The sequence below is a fragment of the Scylla paramamosain genome, chromosome 25 (genome assembly GCF_035594125.1).
Source record: "Scylla paramamosain isolate STU-SP2022 chromosome 25, ASM3559412v1, whole genome shotgun sequence".
NCBI lineage: Eukaryota > Metazoa > Arthropoda > Malacostraca > Decapoda > Portunidae > Scylla > Scylla paramamosain.
The window spans coordinates 19,002,821-19,023,325 of record NC_087175.1 but is presented as its reverse complement, the minus strand read 5'-3'; the positions used below and the strand labels follow the sequence as shown (position 1 = coordinate 19,023,325).

General features: G+C 46.2%; 3 protein-coding genes across 3 annotated transcripts; all 3 read right to left on the bottom strand.

Annotated features, from left to right (window-relative positions):
• Positions 1 to 1,985: 1,985 nt before the first annotated feature.
• LOC135113299 (cuticle protein 21-like) lies at positions 1,986 to 3,853 on the bottom strand. Its single transcript, XM_064028513.1, has 3 exons — positions 3,812 to 3,853; positions 3,283 to 3,429; positions 1,986 to 2,366 (listed from the first exon to the last, which is right to left on the bottom strand). The coding sequence occupies exons 1-3, from the start codon at positions 3,821 to 3,823 to the stop codon at positions 2,076 to 2,078; spliced, it is 450 nt and encodes a 149-aa protein (XP_063884583.1). The 5' UTR covers positions 3,824 to 3,853; the 3' UTR covers positions 1,986 to 2,075.
• A 6,976-nt stretch (positions 3,854 to 10,829) lies between these two features.
• On the bottom strand, positions 10,830 to 12,543 carry LOC135113298 (cuticle protein 21-like). Its single transcript, XM_064028512.1, has 3 exons — positions 12,502 to 12,543; positions 12,127 to 12,273; positions 10,830 to 11,210 (listed from the first exon to the last, which is right to left on the bottom strand). Exons 1-3 carry the CDS (start codon positions 12,511 to 12,513, stop codon positions 10,920 to 10,922), a joined length of 450 nt encoding a protein of 149 aa, XP_063884582.1. The 5' UTR covers positions 12,514 to 12,543; the 3' UTR covers positions 10,830 to 10,919.
• A 6,914-nt stretch (positions 12,544 to 19,457) lies between these two features.
• LOC135113297 (cuticle protein 8-like) lies at positions 19,458 to 20,495 on the bottom strand. Its single transcript, XM_064028511.1, has 3 exons — positions 20,399 to 20,495; positions 19,960 to 20,085; positions 19,458 to 19,779 (listed from the first exon to the last, which is right to left on the bottom strand). The coding sequence occupies exons 1-3, from the start codon at positions 20,408 to 20,410 to the stop codon at positions 19,489 to 19,491; spliced, it is 429 nt and encodes a 142-aa protein (XP_063884581.1). The 5' UTR covers positions 20,411 to 20,495; the 3' UTR covers positions 19,458 to 19,488.
• Positions 20,496 to 20,505: the final 10 nt, after the last annotated feature.

Genomic DNA, 20,505 nt, shown 5'->3' with positions numbered 1-20,505 from the left:
GAGTGGTGGCTTCTCTACCTCTCGGCCCGCTTATATAGTGGCGGAATGGAATGGAAGGAATGGGCACTGATTTTAGAGGCCGAGAATGAGGTTAGGAGATGAAGATGTGAAGGGAAGTCACGAGGAATGTAAGGAAGGAGGTGGGATAAATAGGATGAACTTGGAGGGAGAGAAAAGACCAGGAATAAATCCACGTGGCGTGGTGTTGAGAGGTCGTGTCGAGGCCAGAATGTTCCACTTTTGTTTTTAGAAAGTGACACGACTTTTGTGAGAAATTGAATGCATTTTCTTCGGGCACTTGAAGTTTTCTGTCGCATCATCATCATTATCATCATCATCATCATCATCATTATCATCTTCATCGTCATCATCATCATCATTATCATCATCATCATCATCATCATCATCATCATCATGACCATTATCTTCTAACATTACCTGGCTGAACAAAGGCTTCCTTCAAACTTACCTGGTTATCTCTCTGGTCTCCATCTGTTCCACGCCACCCTATCAAAACTCATCTCTTTATCAGCTCCCCGTCTCCCCTTTCTGCTTTTACCGTCTCCAGGTTGTCAGTCCCTTACTCCAACCGTCCATCTGTTATCTGTCTGGCGCGTCATGTGTCCTGCCCTTGTCCACTCTTCTCTTTGACTTGTACAGTTAATGTCTTCAATTTTGGTCTGCTCTCATACTGATGATGTTCTCTTTTCATCTTTTATTTTTGTGATAGGCATTGTTTATTTTTTTCTTTTGTATTCTTTGAGGGAAGCTGGAAGTTTCATTACGCGAAGACTCATGTGACTCTTGGTTTCTGACTCAAATGTTAAAACTGAATATCTGTCTTTCTCTGTACTGATGGTGATATTTTGACAACACTATTAACAGTGGGAGATTTTGTCACTTCGGCCAGCAGTTATTCACTTATTTATATTTCTTCCGATCTCTATGTCCAAACAGCCTCGCCCATAGGCTCCTCGTGTTTCCTTTGCCCTGCTTCCCACTTCCCAACAACGCTGCGCTGTTGTGCGGTTTCAGACAACTTTTTTCCCTTCCTGTGTGTAACTGTAACTCACTCCCCCTGTCATCCCATTCCTTCATTTATATTATCTGACTCGCTCTCGTGGTGTTTTGAATGAATGAATGAAATACGAATGTACACGATTGGTCCAGCCTTTGCCACCTCGCTGTGCCCTCCCAGCCCTTCGTCCCGACTTTGCAGTGCCCTTTCCAACACCTCGCCCTTACCTCGCAGTGCCCCTTGCAGTCCCATGCCTGTATCCCTCACTGACTCTCCTAGCCCGTCGCCCCATTCCTGCAGTGCCCCTGCCAGCCCTTCTCTCCTACCTCGCAGTGCCTCTACCAGTGCCTCTCCCTTACCTCACACTGTCTTCGACAATGGACCTAGACGGCTTGTCATTGCAGGTTCCAGACTTGCTGCCACTGTTTCTTGGTGTTTTTCATATGGTCCTCTTCATTGTTATTTTGGCATAATTCTTCTCGTCTTTCATTTATTCTCCTTATGAAAACATAATTTTGTTTAATACAATGCTGGTCGAGGCACTAACGTTGGTATAGTGTAGTTTAATCCCTACTTTAATTTTCGGCTTGAAAATTTCAATATACACATTTCCTTCAAGATACTTGATGGTGTTTTCTGTTTATAGTGTCATGTTTACAAACAAGAGGTCGGACTGAATGAAGCCCTTTTCTGTTCTTTTTCTGTTCTTCCACTCATAGTTCATTACGAGGAACAAACAGCTAAACACACAAATCCTCGTTCTAGATCGTCTCGCTCCTGGTATCTGTTGTCATGCATTTCAGGAAACATGTGACGACCCGATGGGACGGCACAGGTTGGTGCGATTGGGCGGAACGTGGCGAGGCTTTTGGCAGGATGCGAGGTGGAGGGTTGGTGGGGAGCTGGGAAGGGAATGTATGGAGAGTTTGGTAGGGAATTCGAAGTGTAGGGTGAAGGAAGGAGAGTGTTTTATCGCATTCGTTTATTGCTTTGTACGTACTGGTATAATGGAGTATTTACAAAGACGGAAAGACTTGGCCGTCACGAGGGTGGAGCATTACGCGTAGGACGGGCGGGGCTGCCGGTAGGACGGGGCGGGGGCCTGGTAGGAAGGTGCGGAGCCGTAGCCCTGCTGTGTTGGGTACTGTGCCTCTCCCTGGTAGTTGACCTGGGCCACGAAGCCTGAGTCGCCGTTGACAGTGTAGGTGACCTCCTGCAGGCGGCCGTCGGGAAGCTGCACGTAGTAGGATCCCTGGGTGTCGTAGCCGTCGCGGGTCTCCTGGTGGCCATTGTCGTTGCTGGAATAGTCGTCCTTGACGTTCCAGCTGAAGTCATACTTAGGGGGACTCTGTGAATGGGGAGGGAGGAACGGTGAATGAGTGAGTGTTTTTATTTTATTTATTTTTTTTTTATGTAGGAAGGACACTGGCCAAGGGCAACAAAAATCTAATAAAAAAATGCCCACTGAAATGCCAGTCCCATGAAAGGGTCAAAGCAGTGGTCAAAAATTGATGAATAAGTTTCTTGAAACCTCCCTTTTGAAGGAATTCAAGTCATAGGAAGGTGGAAATACAGAAGCAGACAGGGAGTTCCAGAGTTTACCAGAGAAGGGGATGAATGATTGAGAATATTGGTTAACTCTTGCGTTAGAGAGGTGGACAGAATAGGGGTGAGAGAAAGAAGAAAGTCTTGTGCAACGAGGCCGCGGAAGGAGGGGAGGTATGCAGTTAGCAAGATCAGAAGAGCAGTTAGCATGAAAATAGCGGTAAAAGACAGCTAGATATGCAACATTGCGGCGGTGAGAGAGGCTGAAGACAGTCAGTTAGAGGAGAGGAGTTGATGAGACGAAAAGTTTTGATTCCACCCTGTCTAGAAGAGCAGTATGAGTGGAACCTCCCCAGACGTGTGAAGCATACTCCATACATGGACGGATAAGGCCCTTGTACAGAGTTAGCAGCTGGGGGGGTGAGAAAAACTGGCGGAGACGTCTCAGAACACCTAACTTCATAGAAGCTGTTTTAGCTAGAGATGAGATGTGAAGTTTCCAGTTCAGATTATAAGTAAAGGACAGACCGAGGATGTTCAGTGTAGAAGAGGGGGACAGTTGAGTGTCATTGAAGAAGAGGGGATAGTTGTCTGGAAGGTTGTGTCGAGTTGATAGATGGAGGAATTGAGTTTTTGAGGCATTGAACGATACCAAGTTTGTGTGTGTGTGTGTGTGTGTGTGTGTGTCTGATTTCAGTGCATGCGTATAAGGGACTCACCACTGGCTCGGGTGCATTGTAGGATGGCGCGGGGGCGTTATAGGATGGGGCGCGGGCGCTGTAGATGGGGGCAGGAGAGGGAGGAAGCGGCCTATAGGAAGTCGTGTCGGCGAGGGCGACTGCCACGAGGGCGGGCAGGAGGACGAGCTGGTGGAGGAAGAGGACTCACTGTGGTTGGGAGGATGCGTTGGGAGGCGTTGTTGGCGTGTGTGGCAGTATTGCCTTGTGTTGTATTGGCCGTTGGGGGCAGTGTGTGTGGGGCGTTGGGGACAGTGTGTGTGTGAGGCATGGGGACGTTTGTTGTGGTGTTGTTGGTGCGTTGTGGCGTGGTCGTGGGAGTGGCTGTGAGGAAGTTTGTTGTGGTGGTGTTAGGCCGCTGGGGCTTGGTATTGAGGGAGGTGTGTTGGGATGTTGTGGAGTGCATGTTTGAGTGTTAGAGGCAGCTTTTGTTCTGGAGTATTGGGTGTGGGACGTGTGGAGTGTTGGGTGCATTAGGTGCTGTGTGTGCACGCCAGGAAGGAGGAAATACCTTGAGGGCCATATCGGTGAATGAGGTGCGTCGGAGACTGGTGGCTGCTTTGCCTTTCGGCCCGCTTATATAGTGGCGGCTGCGGGGGCGTGGCGTTGACGTCACGAGGGCAGAGGAGAACGTGGGTAGGAGAGGACTTATTTTTGAGGCAGAGAAGAAAGCACAGAGGAGGTAACAGTGTCAAGGTGAGATAGGAGGAAAAAAAGAACAGAGACAGATGCAGAAAGTGACCCTGCCTGTACTTAATTAAAATTTGGACAGCTTGCAGCCCTGCTTTCACATTCCTCCTCCTCCTCCTCCTCCTCCTCCTCCTCCTCCTCCTCCTCCTCCTCCTCCTCCTCCTACTACTACTACTACTACTACTACTACTACTATTACTACTACTACTACTACTACTACTACTACTACTACTACTACTACAACAACAACAACAACAACAACAACAACAACAACAACAACAACAACATCAACAACAACAACAACAACTACTACTACTTTTTTTTTTTTTTTTTTTTTATGTAGGAAGGATACTGGCCAAGGGCAACAAAAATCTAATTAAAAAAATGCCCACTGAAATGCCAGTCCCTAAAAGGGTCAAAGCAGTGGTCAAAAATTGGTGGATAAGTGTCTTGAAACCTCCCTCTTGAAGGAATTCAAGTCATAGGAAGGTGGAAATACAGAAGCAGGCAAGGAGTTCCAGAGTTTACCAGAGAAAGGGATGAATGATTGAGAATACTGGTTAACTCTTGCGTTAGAGAGGTGGACAGAATAGGAGTGAGAGAAAGAAGAAAGTCTTGTGCAGCGAGGCCGCGGAAGGAGGGGAGGCATGCAGTTAGCAAGATCAGAAGAGCAGTTAGCATGAAAATAGCGGTAGAAGACAGCAAGAGATGCAACATTGCGGCGGTGAGAGAGAGGCTGAAGACAGTCAGTTAGAGGAGAGGAGTTGATGAGACGAAAAGCTTTTGATTCCACCCTGTCTAGAACAGCAGTATGAGTGGAACCCCCCCAGACATGTGAAGCATACTCCATACATGGACGGATAAGGCCCTTGTACAGAGTTAGCAGCTGCGGGGGTGAGAAAAACTGGCGGAGACGTCTCAGAACACCTAACTTCATGGAAGCTGTTTTAGCTAGAGATGAGATGTGAAGTTTCCAGTTCAGATTATAAGTAAAGGACAGACCGAGGATGTTCAGTGTAGAAGAGGGGGATAGTTGAGTGTCATTGAAGAAGAGGGGATAGTTGTCTGGAAGATTGTGTCGAGTTGATAGATGGAGGAATTGAGTTTTTGAGGCATTGAACAATACCAAGTTTGCTCTGCCCCAATCAGAAATTTTAGAAAGATCAGAAGTCAGGCGTTCTGTGGCTTCCCTGCGTGATATGTTTACCTCCTGAAGGGTTGGACGTCTATGAAAAGACGTGGAAAAGTGCAGGGTGGTATCATCAGCATAGGAGTGGATAGGACAAGAAGTTTGTTTTAGAAGATCATTAATGAATAATAAGAAGAGAGTGGGTGACAGGACAGAACCCTGAGGAACACCACTGTTAATAGATTTAGGAGAAGAACAGTGACCGTCTACCACAGCAGCAATAGAACGGTCAGAAAGGAAACTTGAGATGAAGTTACAGAGAGAAGGATAGAAACCGTAGGAGTGTAGTTTGGAAATCAAAGCTTTGTGCCAGACTCTATCAAAGGCTTTTGATATGTCCAAGGCAACAGCAAAAGTTTCACCAAAGTCTCTAAAAGAGGATGACCAAGACTCAATAAGGAAAGCCAGAAGATTACCACTACTACTACTACTACTACTACTACTACTACTACTACTACTACTACTACTGCTACTACCAGTACTACTACTGCTAATACTACTACTACTACTACTACTACTACTACTACTACTACTACTACTACTACTACTACTACTACTACTATTACTACTAATACTACTACTACTACTACTCCTTTTCCTTCTCAAGATATCAAGATATCATCCAGGCTTCTTAAAGAAGGAAGTAATGAGCTCGTGAAACCGATTACGATTTTATTGAATAAAACTTTACTAGCGGGTAAAGTCCCCCACGAATAGAAACTAGGAAATGTCACGCCAATCATTAAAAAAGGAAATAAATCTCTCTCAGCCAATTACAGACAGATCAGTCTAACTTTAGTAGTTTCCAAGCTTATGGAAACAATAATCATAGATAAAATTGTTAGATATTTAGAAGAAAATAAAATCATAAGGGACTCGCAACACGGTTTCATAACCAAACGTTCCTGCTTTACGAACTTACTAGACTTCTTTTATGAAGTATTTAACTCGTATGACGAGACAAAAGCTGTTGATATTATCTACCTCGATTTCCAGAAAGCTTTCGACACTGTTCTCCATAAGAGACTCATCAGTAAAGTAAAAGCTCACGGCATTGCCAGAAACACCCTGAAATGGCTGAGAGACTGGCTCTTTGACAGAAAACTGTGTTGTGATAAATGGAAAAGAATCAGATTGGCATAAGGTAAATAGCGGCGTTCCTCAAGGCTCTGTATTAGGACCAGTACTTTTTATAATATACATTAATGATACTGATGAAGAGATAAATTGCAAAATAGATAAATTTGCAGACGACACCAAAATAACACGTAGAGTAACGTCAGTGTCACAGTGGCAGGAACTGCAGTGTGACCTCAATTAACTAACAAGCTGGGCAGAAAAATGGCAGATGAGATGTAATATAGAAAAGTGTAAAATTCTACATATTGGAAGCAACAATGTTCAGGCGAGATATGTAATGAATAACATGCCACTGTCAAGCACTGATAAAGAAAAAAATCTTGGTGTCGTTGTGTCAAAAGACCTAAAGCCGAATCAACACTTCACAGAAACAGTAAAGACGGCAAATAAATTAGTAGGATTCATTGGAAGAACCCTTGAATTTAAATCAGAAAAGATTATACTTGCCTTATACAACTCACTGATGCGTCCTCATCTAGAATACTGTGTACAGTTCTGGTCACCATACTACAAAAAAGACACTGAAAAACTAGAAAAGATACAGCGCAGAGTCACAAAGATGATTCCAGGATTGCTTAATAAGCCGTATGAGGAACGACTGGAAGAACTAATCCTATTTAGTTTAACAAAGCGCAGGATAAGACGAGACCTAATTGAAGTGTTCAAAATTTATAAAGGATATAGTAACATTGATGCACATAAATATTATACCATTGATCATTCTCACCTAACAAGAAATAATGGATTAAAGATTGTACCCAAACGTTTTAAATCCCACGAGGCCAAACATTTTTTCTTTAATCGTACAGTAAATATATGAAATAATCTTCCTGCAGAAATCGTAAACAGCAATTCTGTTGAATCATTAAAAAAAAAATAAAATAGACAAATATTTAAAAGCAAATTCCTAACAAGCTCTCTTCTTGTCCGAATAATTATTTTGCAGCACCAGTTTTATTATAAATTGTATTAACTTTCAGATAGGCGTATAGAGTTCACCATAGCGTGAATAGTAAAACTTCCCTTCAACCTTTCCTATGAAAATTCCATGTCAGTTTTTCCATACTGCATGGTACTTTTTCCCAATTATTTCCATGGCAGCGCAAGCTGGAGGGAGTGGTGGGTGGGGAGGAGCCTTCTGCTATGTTGTCCTGTCTCTCTTCCCTGTAGCTAGTTAGAAATAGTTACCAAACAGCCTTGAAAGGACCAAAAGGTCTGTTGGTGTTTGGCTTTTCTTTGTATTCCTTTGTATTCCTCCTCCTCCTCTTCCTCCTCCTCTTTCACCTTAGTGGAGAGGCAAGGTCTATAAATGGTCATGGAGGAAAGGTGTCCTCACAGCATGACTGAAGAAGAGACGCAGGCATGAGTGCGGCCATGAGACAAGGACAGCAAGTTCTCCTTCCTCCGCACTTGAGCAAATTTGGAGAGAGAACGGCGCGGCACTCCTATTCCTTCTCCTCCTTGTATTCCTTCTTCGACGTTGTGATTTGTCGTTGTCGTCATCTTTATATATTGGTCGTTGTTATTGTTGTCGTGTTCGTCGTTAATGTTGATGTCGTCGTCATCGTTTTAATTGTATTTGTAGTTGTTGTTTTTTTCATTGTCGTGATCGGTTTCATCGTCGTTTTCGTTGTGGTTGTCATCATTGTGGTGGTCATTGTTGTTGTCATCGATGTTGTCATTACCGTTATTGTTGTCGCCGTCATCGTTGTCGTCGTGTTCGCTGTTTTCTTTCTCGTTGTCATTGTCGTTGTGGAAATTCAGTCTTTCAAATAAGTGATCTCCCGACTCTTTTTTTTTGTTCCTCAACACCGACCTGCCCTAACCCTGGTTGCCTTCGCTACACCATCCCGCCAGTCTCCTGCAGCCACGTTTGTACTGTACCAACACACTCACTCATGTCAGTCAGTCCCTTGAGCCGCGTGATCCTGTTGGTGGGTTGCCTTGAATGAATTAGATAATCAGTCATTCGGCCACTCCACTTTTCCTGTGTCCAGTAACATCCTTAAAGGTGATTTTCTACCAGCCGATAATTCGGCCATCCTTCGCCACTTTGCAGTCTTTCTTCCCAACACTCGACCCTTCCCTGCAGCTCTCTTCTGTGTGTGTCACCTCAGCCTCTTGTTCATAGTTTCTGTTTCGCTGTTGTAGATTCTCGTCTTCTGGTTCTTATCCTCGTCATTTTCGGTGCTGTCCTTGTGCTTGTCGTCGCTGTCGTCCTCATCGTCGTCGTCTTTATTTTCTTCCTCCTCTTCCTCCTCCTCCTCCTTCTCCTACGCATTACGCGTAGGACGGGCGGGGCTGCTGATAGGACGGAGAGGGGCCCTGATTGGAAGGGACTGGGACCTGGTATGACGGTGGTGTGTGGTGGGGTGCATTTATGGGTGTGGAAGGCAGCTTGTATTGTGGAGAGTTGGTTGCGCCACGTGTGGAGTATTGGGTACACGAGGTGCAGTGGGTGCACGCCAGGAGGGAGGGTGTACCTTGAGGGCCATGTCTGGGGGCTGAGGTGCGTTGAGGAGTGGTGGCTTCTCTACCTCTCGGCCCGCTTATATAGTGGCGGAATGGAATGGAAGGAATGGGCACTGATTTTAGAGGCCGAGAATGAGGTTAGGAGATGAAGATGTGAAGGGAAGTCACGAGGAATGTAAGGAAGGAGGTGGGATAAATAGGATGAACTTGGAGGGAGAGAAAGGACCAGGAATAAATCCACGTGGCGTGGTGTTGAGAGGTCGTGTCGAGGCCAGAATGTTCCACTTTTGTTTTTAGAAAGTGACACGACTTTTGTGAGAAATTGAATGCATTTTCTTCGGGCACTTGAAGTTTTCTGTCGCATCATCATCATTATCATCATCATCATCATCATCATTATCATCTTCATCGTCATCATCATCATCATTATCATCATCATCATCATCATCATCATCATCATCATCATCATGACCATTATCTTCTAACATTACCTGGCTTAACAAAGGCTTCCTTCAAACTTACCTGGTTATCTCTCTGGTCTCCATCTGTTCCACGCCACCCTATCAAAACTCATCTCTTTATCAGCTCCCCGTCTCCCCTTTCTGCTTTTACCGTCTCCAGGTTGTCAGTCCCTTACTCCAACCGTCCATCTGTTATCTGTCTGGCGCGTCATGTGTCCTGCCCTTGTCCACTCTTCTCTTTGACTTGTACAGTTAATGTCTTCAATTTTGGTCTGCTCTCATACTGATGATGTTCTCTTTTCATCTTTTATTTTTGTGATAGGCATTGTTTATTTTTTTCTTTTGTATTCTTTGAGGGAAGCTGGAAGTTTCATTACGCGAAGACTCATGTGACTCTTGGTTTCTGACTCAAATGTTAAAACTGAATATCTGTCTTTCTCTGTACTGATGGTGATATTTTGACAACACTATTAACAGTGGGAGATTTTGTCACTTCGGCCAGCAGTTATTCATTTATTTATATTTCTTCCGATCTCTATGTCCAAACAGCCTCGCCCATAGGCTCCTCGTGTTTCCTTTGCCCTGCTTCACACTTCCCAACAACGCTGCGCTGTTGTGCGGTTCCAGACAACTTTTTTCCCTTCCTGTGTGTAACTGTAACTCACTCCCCCTGTCATCCCATTCCTTCAGTTATATTATCTGACTCGCTCTCGTGGTGTTTTGAATGAATGAATGAAATACGAATCTACACGATTGGTCCAGCCTTTGCCACCTCGCTGTGCCCTCCCAGCCCTTCGTCCCTACTTTGCAGTGCCCTTTCCAACACCTCGCCCTTACGTCGCAGTGCCCCTTGCAGTCCCATGCCTGTATCCCTCACTGACTCTCCAATCCCGTCGCCCCATTCCTGCAGTGCCCCTGCCAGCCCTTCTCTCCTACCTCGCAGTGCCTCTACCAGTGCCTCTCCCTTACCTCACACTGTCTTCGACAATGGACCTAGACGGCTTGTCATTGCAGGTTCCAGACTTGCTGCCACTGTTTCTTGGTGTTTTTCATATGGTCCTCTTCATTGTTATTTTGGCATAATTCTTCTCGTCTTTCATTTATTCTCCTTATGAAAACATAATTTTGTTTAATACAATGCTGGTCGAGGCACTAACGTTGGTATAGTGTAGTTTAATCCCTACTTTAATTTTCGGCTTGAAAATTTCAATATACACATTTCCTTCAAGATACTTGATGGTGTTTTCTGTTTATAGTGTCATGTTTACAAACAAGAGGTCGGACTGAATGAAGCCCTTTTCTGTTCTTTTTCTGTTCTTCCACTCATAGTTCATTACGAGGAACAAACAGCTAAACACACAAATCCTCGTTCTAGATCGTCTCGCTCCTGGTATCTGTTGTCATGCATTTCAGGAAACATGTGACGACCCGATGGGACGGCACAGGTTGGTGCGATTGGGCGGAACGTGGCGAGGCTTTTGGCAGGATGCGAGGTGGAGGGTTGGTGGGGAGCTGGGAAGGGAATGTATGGAGAGTTTGGTAGGGAATTCGAAGTGTAGGGTGAAGGAAGGAGAGTGTTTTATCGCATTCGTTTATTGCTTTGTACGTACTGGTATAATGGAGTATTTACAAAGACGGAAAGACTTGGCCGTCACGAGGGTGGAGCATTACGCGTAGGACGGGCGGGGCTGCCGGTAGGACGGGGCGGGGGCCTGGTAGGAAGGTGCGGAGCCGTAGCCCTGCTGTGTTGGGTACTGTGCCTCTCCCTGGTAGTTGACCTGGGCCACGAAGCCTGAGTCGCCGTTGACAGTGTAGGTGACCTCCTGCAGGCGGCCGTCGGGCAGCTGCACGTAGTAGGATCCCTGGGTGTCGTAGCCGTCGCGGGTCTCCTGGTGGCCATTGTCGTTGCTGGAATAGTCGTCCTTGACGTTCCAGCTGAAGTCATACTTAGGGGGACTCTGTGAATGGGGAGGGAGGAACGGTGAATGAGTGAGTGTTTTTATTTTATTTATTTATTTTTTTATGTAGGAAGGAAACTGGCCAAGGGCAACAAAAATCTAATAAAAAAATGCCCACTGAAATGCCAGTCCCATGAAAGGGTCAAAGCAGTGGTCAAAAATTGATGAATAAGTTTCTTGAAACCTCCCTTTTGAAGGAATTCAAGTCATAGGAAGGTGGAAATACAGAAGCAGACAGGGAGTTCCAGAGTTTACCAGAGAAGGGGATGAATGATTGAGAATATTGGTTAACTCTTGCGTTAGAGAGGTGGACAGAATAGGGGTGAGAGAAAGAAGAAAGTCTTGTGCAACGAGGCAGCGGAAGGAGGGGAGGTATGCAGTTAGCAAGATCAGAAGAGCAGTTAGCATGAAAATAGCGGTAAAAGACAGCTAGATATGCAACATTGCGGCGGTGAGAGAGAGGCTGAAGACAGTCAGTTAGAGGAGAGGAGTTGATGAGACGAAAAGTTTTTGATTCCACCCTGTCTAGAAGAGCAGTATGAGTGGAACCTCCCCAGACGTGTGAAGCATACTCCATACATGGACGGATAAGGCCCTTGTACAGAGTTAGCAGCTGGGGGGGTGAGAAAAACTGGCGGAGACGTCTCAGAACACCTAACTTCATAGAAGCTGTTTTAGCTAGAGATGAGATGTGAAGTTTCCAGTTCAGATTATAAGTAAATGACAGACCGAGGATGTTCAGTGTAGAAGAGGGGGACAGTTGAGTGTCATTGAAGAAGAGGGGATAGTTGTCTGGAAGGTTGTGTCGAGTTGATAGATGGAGGAATTGAGTTTTTGAGGCATTGAACGATACCAAGTTTGTGTGTGTGTGTGTGTGTGTGTGTCTGATTTCAGTGCATGCGTATAAGGGACTCACCACTGGCTCGGGTGCATTGTAGGATGGCGCGGGGGCGTTATAGGATGGGGCGCGGGCGCTGTAGATGGGGGCAGGAGAAGGAGGAAGCGGCCTATAGGAAGTCGTGTCGGCGAGGGCGACTGCCACGAGGGCGGGCAGGAGGACGAGCTGGTGGAGGAAGAGGACTCACTGTGGTTGGGAGGATGCGTTTGGAGGCGTTGTTGGCGTGTGTGGCAGTATTGCCATGTGTTGTATTGGCCGCTGGGGGCAGTGTGTGTGGGGCGTTGGGGGCAGTGTGTGTGTGAGGCAGCTTTTGTTCTGGAGTATTGGGTGTGGGACGTGTGGAGTGTTGGGTGCATTAGGTGCTGTGTGTGCACGCCAGGAAGGAGGAAATACCTTGAGGGCCATATCGGTGAATGAGGTGCGTCGGAGACTGGTGGCTGCTTTGCCTTTCGGCCCGCTTATATAGTGGCGGCTGCGGGGGCGTGGCGTTGACGTCACGAGGGCAGAGGAGAACGTGGGTAGGAGAGGACTTATTTTTGAGGCAGAGAAGAAAGCACAGAGGAGGTAACAGAGTCAAGGTGAGATAGGAGGAAAAAAGGAACAGAGACAGATGCAGAAAGTGACCCTGCCTGTACTTAATTAAAATTTGGACAGCTTGCAGCCCTGCTTTCACATTACTTCTCCTCCTCCTCCTCCTCCTCCTCCTCCTCCTCCTCCTCCTCCTCCTCCTCCTACTTCTACTACTACTACTACTATTACTACTACTACTACTACTACTACTACTACTACTACTACTACTACTACTACAACAACAACAACAACAACAACAACAACAACAACAACAACAACAACAACAACAACAACAACAACAACAACAACTACTACTACTACTACTTTTTTTTTTTTTTTTTTTTTTAACAATAATAATAATAATACCTCCACCCCATGTTTATTGATGTGTCAATTAGGGGCTCCATTACTTGGAGGTCATTAGCCCCAGCTCCCGCTAATGACTGTGGCATCCAACCATATCTAATACTCTATAATATAAACATTAGTTGTTAACTATAAATTGATTCTACCTCTACTCTATCTACTCTTATGCCACTCTCCACCACTGTAGCCTCGCAGTCGAGGCCTCCTAAGTCTGCAGGTATGGGAGTGGGATGCCTTGTCCCCCTGAGACACAGGAGGGCAGATCTGAGGAGGGAGAATGAGAGACGGCACCTCATCCATGCGACGACATGGCTCCTTGGCTGGTGCTTCTTTTCTGCCATTAGGTCGGCTAGTCTTGAGTAGAAGCACTGAGCCTTGGAGCCCATCCCGCCAGATGTGGTGAAGACCAGAGGTGTGAAGCTGCCCTGGTCAACGTGTTGGATTCTCTCCCCATACGCTCGGATCTTCTCCTGCTCATTCTTGCGGTGGGCGGCCTCCAGGGAGAGTTCGTGGTGACAGGCGGCCATCGGGTCAAAGATCCGTATGTCCATGAATGCTTTCTGTCCCCTTGTCCAGAACCCTCGTGCACTGACGTCGACTCGAGCCTCGTTGGTGGTGTTGGCTGTTCTGTAGCGCAGGTGCTCGCCGTCTAGCGGCAGGAGGGTCGGTTCAGTGGAGACATCGTGGCACACCTCCCTGAGCATGCTGGCGGTCAGATCTCTCACCTCATCGTGCCTGATACATACGAATCCCCCCTTTTTGCACGTCATGGTGTGGTTGACGTCATTGGGGGAGCCACACACACAAGTACTGGGGAGTCCTTCCATCGGCCAGCCGTACCTCAGAGCAATGGCGTCGACAAATTCTTGTTTGTTGAGGCTGAAGCCCTTCGCTCTGATGGGCAGTGACGTTAGCCAGTTAGAGGCTCCCGTTTCCTGTGCAGTGAGGATTTTTCTCACTGTGGTTGCAGGCAAGATGTTTATCAGGTCTTCGAGACAGTTTCGTTGATGTTGTTGCCTATCTCTAGATATAATTCGTCCTTGCTCAGTGACTGCACTTTGGGCTATTTCACCATGTGCGTCTTGAGCAATGATCTTCTCTGTGAGGGACCTGGTGAGCTTGAGGGAGTTGAGGTTCTCCACAGTCGCCAACTTCTCAGGGGAGGTGATTCCCATCCCGCCCAGTCTTGGTGGAAGTTCGAGCAGCACCCTTTCCCCATCTCCGATGGTGTGGTATCTCAGTAACGCTGGGAGGAAGGTGTTCCTTATCGAGACCTCCAGTGGTGCAAGGAGAGGGCTGATGCCTGGGATGGTGCGCATGGCGAATCTCCATCGATGCTGCAAGCCGTGGGTGTAGGCGGAGTAGGCTGCATGAGGCTCAGTCCTGGCCATGTCAGACAGGACTTCCACCTCATGTATCCACTCCTTCACCTTTTCTCCTATGTACTCCTTCTTGAACTTCTCTGTTCCGATGACAGCACCCAGATGCCGTTGTCCGTCCTTTGTTATTATAACTCCACTGCCACTGAAGCTATCCACTGCACTGTCATAGTGTTCAGGCTTTACAATAAGGACGGACTTAGCGGCATTGGGTGTGTACCCTATGATAGGACCATTGTCGTTCACTAAGCCCCACCATTTTTTCAAGTCTGTTATTTTGCCGGCCCCTGACAGGTCATCTGCGTACGCCACTTGCTTCACACTCGTTTTCTCATATGAGATAACTTGTTGCAGCACTGAAAGTCCGAGGGCGTACATCGCCATGGCCACTGGGTCCCTACTACTACTACTACTACTACTACTACTGCTACTACCAGTACTACTACTGCTACTACTACTACTACTACTACTACTACTACTACTACTACTACTACTACTACTACTACTACTACTACTACTACTACTACTACTACTACTATTACTACTACTACTACTACTACTACTACTCCTTTTCCTTCTCAAGATATCAAGATATCATCCAGGCTTCTTAAAGAAGGAAGTAATGAGCTCGTGAAACCGATTACGATTTTATTGAATAAAACTTTACTAGCGGGTAAAGTCCCCCACGAATAGAAACTAGGAAATGTCACGCCAATCATTAAAAAAGGAAATAAATCTCTCTCAGCCTATTACAGACAGATCAGTCTAACTTTAGTAGTTTCCAAGCTTATGGAAACAATAATCATAGATAAAATTGTTAGATATTTAGAAGAAAATAAAATCATAAGGGACTCGCAACACGGTTTCAGAACCAAACGTTCCTGCTTTACGAACTTACTAGACTTCTTTTATGAAGTATTTAACTCGTATGACGAGACAAAAGCTGTTGATATTATCTACCTCGATTTCCAGAAAGCTTTCGACACTGTTCTCCATAAGAGACTCATCAGTAAAGTAAAAGCTCACGGCATTGCCAGAAACACCCTGAAATGGCTGAGAGACTGGCTCTTTGACAGAAAACTGTGTTGTGATAAATGGAAAAGAATCAGATTGGCATAAGGTAAATAGCGGCGTTCCTCAAGGCTCTGTATTAGGACCAGTACTTTTTATAATATACATTAATGATACTGATGAAGAGATAAATTGCAAAATAGATAAATTTGCAGACGACACCAAAATAACACGTAGAGTAACGTCAGTGTCACAGTGGCAGGAACTGCAGTGTGACCTCAATTAACTAACAAGCTGGGCAGAAAAATGGCAGATGAGATGTAATATAGAAAAGTGTAAAATTCTACATATTGGAAGCAACAATGTTCAGGCGAGATATGTAATGAATAACATGCCACTGTCAAGCACTGATAAAGAAAAAAATCTTGGTGTCGTTGTGTCAAAAGACCTAAAGCCGAATCAACACTTCACAGAAACAGTAAAGACGGCAAATAAATTAGTAGGATTCATTGGAAGAACCCTTGAATTTAAATCAGAAAAGATTATACTTGCCTTATACAACTCACTGATGCGTCCTCATCTAGAATACTGTGTACAGTTCTGGTCACCATACTACAAAAAAGACACTGAAAAACTAGAAAAGATACAGCGCAGAGTCACAAAGATGATTCCAGGATTGCTTAATAAGCCGTATGAGGAACGACTGGAAGAACTAATCCTATTTAGTTTAACAAAGCGCAGGATAAGACGAGACCTAATTGAAGTGTTCAAAATTTATAAAGGATATAGTAACATTGATGCACATAAATATTATACCATTGATCATTCTCACCTAACAAGAAATAATGGATTAAAGATTGTACCCAAACGTTTTAAATCCCACGAGGCCAAACATTTTTTCTTTAATCGTACAGTAAATATATGAAATAATCTTCCTGCAGAAATCGTAAACAGCAATTCTGTTGAATCATTGAAAAAAAATAAAATAGACAAATATTTAAAAGCAAATTCCTAACAAGCTCTCTTCTTGTCCGAATAATTATTTTGCAGCACCAGTTTTATTATAAATTGTATTAACTTTCAGATAGGCGTATAGAGTTCACCATAGCGTGAATAGTAAAACTTCCCTTCAACCTTTCCTATGAAAATTCCATGTCAGTTTTTCCATACTGCATGGTACTTTTTCCCAATTATTTCCATGGCAGCGCAAGCTGGAGGGAGTGGTGGGTGGGGAGGAGCCTTCTGCTATGTTGTCCTGTCTCTCTTCCCTGTAGCTAGTTAGAAATAGTTACCAAACAGCCTTGAAAGGACCAAAAGGTCTGTTGGTGTTTGGCTTTTCTTTGTATTCCTTTGTATTTCTCCTCCTCCTCTTCTTCCTCCTTTTTCACCTTAGTGGAGAGGCAAGGTCTATAAATGGTCATGGAGGAAAGGTGTCCTCACAGCATGACTGAAGAAGAGACGCAGGCATGAGTGCGGCCATGAGACAAGGACAGCAAGTTCTCCTTCCTCCGCACTTGAGCAAATTTGGAGAGAGAACGGCGCGGCACTCCTATTCCTTCTCCTCCTTGTATTCCTTCTTCGACGTTGTGATTTGTCGTTGTCGTCATCTTTATATATTGGTCGTTGATATTGTTGTCGTGATCGTCGTTAATGTTGATGTCGTCGTCATCGTTTTCATTGTATTTGTAGTTGTTGTTTTTTTCATTGTCGTGATCGGTTTCATCGTCGTTTTCGTTGTGGTTGTCATCATTGTGGTGGTCATTGTTGTTGTCATCGATGTTGTCATTACCGTTATTGTTGTCGCCGTCATCGTTGTCGTCGTGTTCGCTGTTTTCTTTCTCGTTGTCATTGTCGTTGTGGAAATTCAGTCTTTCAAATAAGTGATCTCCCGACTCTTTTTTTTTGTTCCTCAACACCGACCTGCCCTAACCCTGGTTGCCTTCGCTACACCATCCCGCCAGTCTCCTGCAGCCACGTTTGTACTGTACCAACACACTCACTCATGTCAGTCAGTCCCTTGAGCCGCGTGATCCTGTTGGTGGGTTGCCTTGAATGAATTAGATAATCAGTCATTCGGCCACTCCACTTTTCCTGTGTCCAGTAACATCCTTAAAGGTGATTTTCTACCAGCCGATAATTCGGCCATCCTTCGCCACTTTGCAGTCTTTCTTCCCAACACTCGACCCTTTTCTGCAGCTCTCTTCTGTGTGTGTCACCTCAGCCTCTTGTTCATAGTTTCTGTTTCGCTGTTGTAGATTCTCGTCTTCTGGTTCTTATCCTCGTCATTTTCGGTGCTGTCCTTGTGCTTGTCGTCGCTGTCGTCCTCATCGTCGTCGTCTTTATTTTCTTCCTCCTCTTCCTCCTCCTCCTCCTTCTCCTACGCATTACGCGTAGGACGGGCGGGGCTGCTGATAGGACGGAGAGGGGCCCTGATTGGAAGGGACTGGGACCTGGTATGACGGTGGTGTGTGGTGGGGTGCATTTATGGGTGTGGAAGGCAGCTTGTATTGTGGAGAGTTGGGTGCGCCACGTGTGAAGTATTGGGTACACGAGGTGCAGTGGGTGCACGCCAGGAGGGAGGGTGTACCTTGAGGGCCATGTCGGGGGGCTGAGGTGCGTTGAGGAGTGGTGGCTTCTCTACCTCTCGGCCCGCTTATATAGTGGCGGAATGGAATGGAAGGAATGGGCACTGATTTTAGAGGCCGAGAATGAGGTTAGGAGATGAAGATGTGAAGGGAAGTCACGAGGAATGTAAGGAAGGAGGTGGGATAAATAGGATGAACTTGGAGGGAGAGAAAGGACCAGGAATAAATCCACGTGGCGTGGTGTTGAGAGGTCGTGTCGAGGCCAGAATGTTCCACTTTTGTTTTTAGAAAGTGACACGACTTTTGTGAGAAATTGAATGCATTTTCTTCGGGCACTTGAAGTTTTCTGTCGCATCATCATCATTATCATCATCATCATCATCATCATTATCATCTTCATCGTCATCATCATCATCAATATCATCATCATCATCATCATCATCATCATCATCATCATCATCATCATGACCATTATCTTCTAACATTACCTGGCTTAACAAAGGCTTCCTTCAAACTTACCTGGTTATCTCTCTGGTCTCCATCTGTTCCACGCCACCCTATGAAAACTCATCTCTTTATCAGCTCCCCGTCTCCCCTTTCTGCTTTTACCGTCTCCAGGTTGTCAGTCCCTTACTCCAACCGTCCATCTGTTATCTGTCTGGCGCGTCATGTATCCCTCAGTGACCCTCCCATCCCCTCGCCCCATTCTTGCAGTGCCCCTGCCAGCCTTTCTCTCCTACCTCACAGTGCCTCTACCAGTCCCTCTCCCATACCTCGTAGTGTCATCCAGAATGGACCGAGTGGGCTTGTCATTGAAGGTTTCAGAATTGCAGTCACTGTTTCTTGCTCTTCTTGATATCATCCTTCTCATTGTTATTTTGGGGTAATTCTGCTAGTCTTTCATTTCTTCACCTCATCAAAACATAGTTTGGTTTAATACCATGCTTGTCGAGGTACTAACGTTGGTATGGTGTAGTTTAATCATAATTTAATTCTCGGCTTAAGAATTTCAGTATGCATATTTCCTGCAAGATACTTGATGGTCTTCCGTTTCTAGCTGTCCTGTTTATAAATCGTAGGTTGAACTAATCGAGGCCTATTTCTGTTCTTTTTCTGTTCTTGCACTCATAGTTCATTACGAGGAACAATCAGCTAAACACACAAATCCTCGTTCTAGATCGTCTCGCTCCTGGTATCTGTTGTCATGCATTTCAGGAAACATGTGACGACCCGATGGGACGGCACAGGTTGGTGCGATTGGGCGGAACGTGGCGAGGCTTTTGGCAGGATGCCAGGTGGAGGGTTGGTGGGGAGCTGGAAAGGGAATGTATGGAGAGTTTGGTAGGGAATTCGAAGTGTAGGGTGAAGGAAGGAGAGTGTTTTATCGCATTCGTTTATTGCTTTGTACGTACTGGTATAATGGAGTATTTACAAAGACAGAAAGACTTGGCCGTCACGAGGGTGGAGCATTACGCGTAGGACGGGCGGGGCTGCTGGTAGGACGGGGCGGGGGCCTGGTAGGAAGGTGCGGAGCCGTAGCCCTGCTGTGTTGGGTACTGTGCCTCTCCCTGGTAGTTGACCTGGGCCACGAAGCCTGAGTCGCCGTTGACGGTGTAGGTGACCTCCTGCAGGCGGCCGTCGGGCAGCTGCACGTAGTAGGATCCCTGGGTGTCATAGCCGTTGCGGCCCTCCTGGTGGCCATAGTCGTTGCCGGAAGGGTCGTCCTTGACGTTCCAGCTGAAGTCATACTTGGGGGGACTCTATGGGTGGGATGGAGAGAGGGACGGTGAGAGAGAGAGAGAGAGAGAGAGAGAGAGAGAGAGAGAGAGAGAGAGAGAGAGAGAGAGAGAGAGAGAGAGAGAGAGAGAGAGAGAGTATATGTGTGTGTGTGTGTGTGTGTGTGTATGTCCACATGAACTGCATGTGTGTGAGAAACTCACCACTGGCTGGGGTGCGCTGTAGGATGGGGCGGGAGCGCTGTAGGTGGGAGGTGGTGGGGGAGGGGGTGGCCTGTAGGGAGCCCTGTCGGCGAGGGCGGCAGCCACGAGGGCGGACAGGAGGACGAGCTGGTGGAGGAAGAGGAATCAGTGTGGTTTTCAGGGCGCGTTGAGAGGCGTTGTCGTGGTGTGTGGGAGTGTTGCCATGTGTGGGGTGTTGGGAGTATTGTGTGTGGGGCGGGGGTGGTGGTTGTGGTTGTGGGTAAGTTTATTGTGGTGTTGTTGGGGCGCTGTGGTGTGTGGTTAAGGGCAGTGTGTTGTGGATATGGTGGGGTGCATGTGTGGTGTGGAGGCAGCTCGTATTGTGGAGTGTTGGATGCGGGTCGTGTGGATAGTTGTCTGCATTAGGTGCAGTGTGTGCACGCCATTAGGGAGGGAGTACCTTGAGGGCCATGTCGGGGCTGAGGTGCGTCGGGGATTGGTGGCTGTTCTGCCTGTCGGTCTGCTTATATAGTGACGGCGGTGAGGGCGTGGCGCGGACGGCTTGAC